The 6808-nt window shown below is 38.9% G+C and overlaps 1 protein-coding gene across 1 annotated transcript; it reads right to left on the bottom strand.

Moving 5' to 3' along the window:
• Positions 1 to 918: 918 nt before the first annotated feature.
• On the bottom strand, positions 919 to 6600 carry LOC115129558 (protein SPMIP2). The gene is made up of 5 exons (XM_029660036.2): positions 6446 to 6600; positions 5679 to 5908; positions 4354 to 4412; positions 4060 to 4177; positions 919 to 2098 (listed from the first exon to the last, which is right to left on the bottom strand). The coding sequence occupies exons 1-5, from the start codon at positions 6510 to 6512 to the stop codon at positions 2090 to 2092; spliced, it is 483 nt and encodes a 160-aa protein (XP_029515896.2). The 5' UTR covers positions 6513 to 6600; the 3' UTR covers positions 919 to 2089.
• Positions 6601 to 6808: the final 208 nt, after the last annotated feature.

The raw sequence follows: 6808 nt of genomic DNA, 5'->3' as shown, positions 1-6808 counted from the left end.
AAGCGTTTATTCAAATTGGATCATCTATGGATGCCGACGGCAGTCGCACTATTCGAAGACATAGCTTGGACTGTAGCCTACAAAACCTATTCCTGCTATTTTCCCGAGATCCATCGAACACATTTGGTGATTCATCATAGTGGTCTCTGACTGGTGGTCAGACTCACTCACATCGAACACACTTAAAGTTGCGCTTTTTAAAACCCTGATTTGAATGTCATTGAGAAAACAGAAGTGTCAAATATTTTTTTTTATCGCAAGCATCCTTTCTGAATTTAAAAGTAATCTTCGAAATAATCATCTAGTTTTTCAAAAGCATCTAATCTGATTACAATATTTTTGCTGGTAATGTAACGGATTACAGTTATCGTTTTTTGTAATCCTTTACATTACCACCCCTGTGTATAGTGTCCAGGGGCCCCATGCAAATTTATTTGTTCTACCTTATAATATTATTTCTTATTTATATAAGTCATTATCTTTCGTTCAGTTTCCTCCGTGTAGCTATAATTAAACATAATGCAAAAAAAAATATCATCCTGCAATTAGCGTTTTTACAGTGGACTGTTATTTTGATGGCAAAATCCCAAAAACGGAAGTCTTAATGCTGCTACCGGCATGATAATGTTGCTGCCGTGATGCTAAGGATATTCAAGTTCTGGATATCGCGATATTTAATTTATTATATACACGTTAAATCTCGCGATATTTAATGGATTATATTTAGACGCTTTGAAACGTTTTAAAACATGGAACAACACTGCTGTCTACTGCACCCAAAATTAGTAGATTTTTCAAAAAATATATTTTCTATCCCGTGTTCTGTCCCCAATCCTAAAAGAGTGGACCCTTTTGCCTAATCCCATTCCAATCAACCACTGCTATAACCTATATGATAGTAGATATGTCCCAAAGGTGTGCATGTGAATAATCAATCAAATTTATTTAGAAAGCCCTTCTTGCATCAGCTGATGTCACAAAGTGCTGTACAGAAACTCAGCCTAAAACCCCAAACAACAAGCAATGCAGGTGTAGAAGCACGGTGGCTAGGAAAAACTCCCTAGAAAGGCCGGAACCTAGGAAGAAACCTAGAGAGGAACCAGGCTATGGGGGATGGCCAGTCCTCTTCTGGATGTGCTGAAGAGGAAGATAGTATGTTGGCCATGTATTGATAGAAAATCACTGTAGAAAAATAGATGAAAAAAAAGTAATTTCTGTATTGCCACAAGAGGTCTAAGATAGGGTCAGATATTAAATGGAGGCAAGATTAACACCAAATTGAAGTTGAGCTAACAAGAATATGTTGCTGTGCCTCATTACATGACAATTGGAAATCTCTGGTGCAGTAAAAACTCCTCTCCCAATCTGAGTCGGCAGCAGTTACCTGAGCTTGACTTTGGCAAATGTAATTGCTTTTGCTCAGGGGATGGATTATCTTCACACACACTTGTTATCGAAAATTTGAATCTATGACACAAGACAGGAAAGACCTGGGTCCTGGACCTGTAGAATGCAATACTGGTGTCCGAGACATCCTTGGTGAATTGACATTTTCATTCTCAGTTCCCCATGTAGAGCTAGCAGAGCAGAAAACATGAGTACTTTTAGATAAGTGGCAAAAAAAAAAAAAGATTTTAAAGTAAAGCCAATGGACTTAACAAAAAAATGTATTGTTTACACTTAGCTTTACTTTCATCTTTCAGACAAAACTTGGAGATATTTTAATCTCATCAAATCCTTGTTTGAGGATTTAAAGGATTCCTAATTTACTGTAAACGTTGCTGCATAACTAACTGCAAAATACACCAGTGTAAGGGTGTGGTATAGTAGCCTACTTGCAGTGCTCCTAAACCATTTCAGTGAAATAGGTCATGCAAATTACTAATGAGAGTTGTAATTGAGTACTGACAGAGTAAAATGGTTTGATTAACTTTTGTATACACACTACAGTAGGTGAAAATGTGATATTTGTTCAGACAATTGGTCAGGTCTTCAGGACAACACAGCTGATTGTATCATCATCCGTTCTTCACCCAAACTATTTCAAGGAACTAATTTGTGAAGCACCTTCAGCGTTTCTCTGAACGAGTTAATCTCTCTAGAAAGGGAAATACACAAAGAAGCATTTGTGAGTTATAGGTACGTCAGGCAAAAATATCATAATCCTATTGAATACTGTTCACTAAAAACACCACATACAGAAATGGTCAAGCATGATGTGTGGTTTGAATGGGTTCATTCACCGACCAAAGTTATGTCCTTTCATATACAGTGTCTTGCAAAAGTATTCATACCCCTTGGATTTCCTCACATTTTATTGTTACAATGTGGGATTAAAATATATATATATTTTAAAGTCATCAATCTACATAAAATACTCTAATGTGAGTGGAAGTGAATAATTTTTTTTCAAATATATAAATTAAATAACTGAAATGCTGTTGCATAAGTATTCAGCCCCTTGTGTCAATTCATTTTAGAAACACCTTTGGCAGCGATTACAGCTGTGAGTCTTCTTGGTTCTTTTAGAGTTTTACACATCTGAATTGTGCAATATTAGCCCATTATTATTTTCATAATTCTTCAAGCTCTGTCAAGATGTTGGGGATCACAGTTGCACAGCAACTTTCAAGTCTTGCCATAGATTTTCAAGCAGATTTAAGTCAAAACTGTATCTTGGCCAGTCAGGAACATTCACTGTCTTCTTGGTAAGCAACTCCAGTGTAGATTTGGCCATGTGTTGTAGGTTATCGTCCTGCTGAAAGGATAATTTATCTCCCAGTGTCTGGTGTAAAACAGACTGAAGCAGGTTTTCCTCTAGGATTTTGCCTGTACATCGTTCCATCCCACTTATTTTCTATCCTGCAAGACTCCCCAGTATTTGCCGATGTCAAGCATACCCATATAATGACACAGCCACCACCATGCTTGAAAATGAGGAGGCAGTTACTCAGTGATGTGTTGGATTTGCCCCAAACATAATGCTTTGCATTTAGGCCAAAAAGTATATTCCTTTGCCATGTTTTTTTGCAGTATTACTTTAGTGCCTTGTTGTACACAAGACGCATGTATTTTGTATTATTTTCTTTTTAAGTCATTATTGTAGTGTCACTACAATGTTGTTGATCCATCCACAGTTCTCCCATCACACCCACCCTGTATTTGTTCTAAAAAAATAACCAATGGCGTCATGGTAACATCCCTGAGCAGTTTCATTCCTGTCCTGCAGCTCAGTTAAGGACTGTAACTATGTGTCTGGGTGGTTTAATACATAATCCACAGCCTAATTATTAACTTGACCATGCTTAAAGAGAGATTCAATGTCTGATTTGTTATTGTTACCCATCTATCAATCACTGCCCTTCTTTATGAGGCTTTCCAAAAGCTCCCTGGTCTTGGTAGTTGAATCTGTGCTTGAAATGTAATACTTGACCGAGGGACCTTACATATGTTGTATGTATGGGGGACAAAGGAAAGGTTAGTCAATCAAAAAAATCATGTCAACCCCTATTATTCTACACATTGAGTCCATGTAACCTATTATGTGATGACCCCTGAGCTAATTTAGGCTTGCCTGAACAAAGGGGCTGAATAATTACGCAATTACGCTATCACATTTTTATTCATCTTTAAAAGATGTTTGAATTTTTCTTTCACTTTGACATTAGAGTATTTTGAGTAGATTGTTGACAATTTAAATACATTTTAATCCCACTTTGTAACAAAATAAGATGTGAAGAACTCCAAGGGGTGTGAAAAACTTTGCATGGCACTGTATCACGTAGGGCCCTTTAACTTCAAATGCATTTGCATCGAATTCCTCAAATGCTGTGTTTATAGTTGCATAATGCAATAGGTGATATATCAAATGAGAGGTCAGATACTCCCTGAGGACAAGGCCTACGCAGAAATAGGATTGTTCGTGTGAAAAGAGGGGCCCCTCATCCTCTCCCTTACAATTGGGTTTAGTGGGTCAAATATATCTCCAGTCATGCAATGTGTCCTTCATACTGGTGTTTGAAGGGAGGAAATGTCACATTCCTGTAGTTAATGACTTACCCTGTTGAGAAGGAACTGTTTGTTGTTATCTTGGATATAACAGTCGTACTTGTGTGTCCATGCGAGTTTGCTGCGGGCTCCAACAGATTGCTTATCTAGAAAGTGGGGCGGTGCGTGCCTGCAAAAGTGGAAATGGTGAATAATGGATGAAGAAGGGTGCACCTACATTCACTCGACACTCCACAAGCCTGCTGCGATGCTATCACTTTCACATTGGAAATGTGCACAGCGTGCAGGTAAAGTGATTCTGACTGGCTGAAAAATAAAGTGTGGGTTACCACATGTGGGGCCTACCATGGGTTTTGATATCTGTGGGTGACTCTGTCCTCAAGGGCTGAGCGGAATTCAGCTCTCTGTAGGAACAATATGGTCTGAGTCACTTTGAAAGTTGTATGTTATAACATTTGAATGAAGAGAATAAATTGTCTTAATTAAAGTGGCTTGTCTTAATACCGATGTAATGCCAGCATCAGAATGAATAGGGTCATGAATCTGACAACTTTGAGAATCGTGATTTGAGTATTGTTGTCTTCTGACAACATTCTGAGCACTGTGTCCATCGTGACATTCGTTGAGTATCATGATTACAGTTTTGAGCATTGCGACAGGTGAGCAGTGCTCGAATTGGACAAAATAGGTGCCGGCTCTCATTTTGGGTGCCAGTACTGTTTACATTTATAGATGCAGGAGCTCCACAATACTTTTGAGCTAATATTCTATAAGAGGAACAGGAGCTCAAGCAGTAGAAAATGTGAGGTGCCGGTACACAGCTCCGGTGAGCTCCTGGCCAAGTCAAACACTTGGTGAGCATTATGACTCCATGACTACAGTATTTTCTTAGGACATCATTCTGGCCATTGTGACAGGTGAGTATAATAGCCATATAATTATTAATTAGAATTCTAGAAAGGGTTTGAACCTTTTTATGACGGTACAAAAGTCAGCCATGTTGGTCAGGGAATTGGTCAACCATGGTTTGCCAGTGCTGTGATAAGATAGTGAAGAATGTATCTGCACTGTTTTGTGTTAGCTAACTAGCCAGCCAGTTTTAGAGGAATGATCTCATTAATTTTTCAAATGAACTGTCAATATGCCAACATTTCATTGAAACACTAAGAGTCAATCCACAGCCATACAGTGGCTCAAAGCAGTTGATGATAGGATTTAGACAAGTTGTAAATCCAACAAGTACTGATATTGTATCATATAATAGCACTCATTTGCAGACTGTTTACATATATTTTAGAGGATATTTATACAGAATTGGTATAAAACCCTGTATAAACTGTATTTATAATTATATGAAAATATTTTAGGTTGACTATAATTCCATTAAACAATTTCTGATACATCACATGCTTTACTTTATATTTCCTGCATAAGTAAAAGCAGGAAATGCATCACCTATGCCTAATGCCATTCATTCCAATTCAGACTGGTTTTGGATTTCTGCCTGACCAAGATGGCTGACATTTCCAGCCCATTATGGAACTTTGAGGGCTTATGAAATAAAATATATGATGTAGCTAATCTACTAAATGCTCATCAAGGTTGCCTAACTCCCTCCTTTATTAATAATCAAATTAACATCCAGCTCACAGGCTTCATTTGGGCCCCACCTTAATTTGCATATTGCTGAGCAGCGTCCTACTGTTCAACAGCTGGTGATATTCCATGCCCCATCCCACCCCTCCAATGCAACACGGTTTGGGCATGGGGGGTGGGGCGGAGGGAGCAGGCCGGCACAGGTAATTCAAATCGCTTGTACCCTCAGGTGACAAAGGGCCAACGCCAATGTAGCGGGGAAAGTCGATCAATCTTGCCTTGTAGTCTCCAATTCCACCTGGACCTTATTAGAATCAACATAATGAAATGTGAGAACCATTCAGAAAATAGTGAGCTACACAGAGCCCTACTCTAAAGGTTTATGCTATCCAGAAATCTTGGGACGTCCATACCCTAAACCCTAACCTAAATATTACCCTAACCTTAACCATTTTAATTGAGAACTTCCATGGGGTGACGTCAGAGTTGGTATGTCCAAAGTATCCCGTTTAGAGTTTCCCCCAGTCTAAAGTAGCACACATAGGAGTAGGGTGGTTCCATTTTACAGAAAGTGCATTGCCAATGAAGAGGCTGTGTCAAGTATCTCTCATCCAGTCACCCCCACGGTTTCTTGTCCTGACCTATCTACATATCATTAAAATAAAAAATACTATATTTATAATGACAAACCCCTAATGTATAACTTCCAAAATAGGCCTAATTATATACATCATGAATAAAATGGAACATACTGTAGGCTACACAATAGCCTATGTAATAAGAGGTGATTGTTGTGTAACCTATTTCTACCCATCAAACCCAATAATTATGTGACACATACCTGTAAAAAGCATCCTTTGACCATAGGCTTGGGGGAGCCTTACTTGTACCACTGTGCTACTCTCCATTGGAACTGTTATTTTTGGACTAGATACCAGCAGCCGAGTACACGGTTACAGCAGCACGCCCGAGGGCGATAATGTGAGGGTGCTGGTCATGGGGTCAGTGGGCTGTTGCCATGCGACTAATGCTTGTCACGGTGTCAGTGTTTGAATGCATTAAGTGCCACGTTCTAGTTTTATTCGGAACTAGGGAACTCGGAAATGTCCGACTTGCTAACTCCATTTGCTGTATTTAACGAACCAGCAAGTTGGACATTTCCGAGTTTCCTAGTTCCGAGTAATATCTGAACGCGACATTAGCG

The sequence above is a fragment of the Oncorhynchus nerka genome, linkage group LG5 (genome assembly GCF_034236695.1).
Source record: "Oncorhynchus nerka isolate Pitt River linkage group LG5, Oner_Uvic_2.0, whole genome shotgun sequence".
In the NCBI taxonomy this organism is placed as follows: Eukaryota; Metazoa; Chordata; class Actinopteri; order Salmoniformes; family Salmonidae; genus Oncorhynchus; species Oncorhynchus nerka.
Note: the sequence above shows the minus strand (reverse complement) of the source record. Positions and strands in the feature narration are given on the sequence as shown.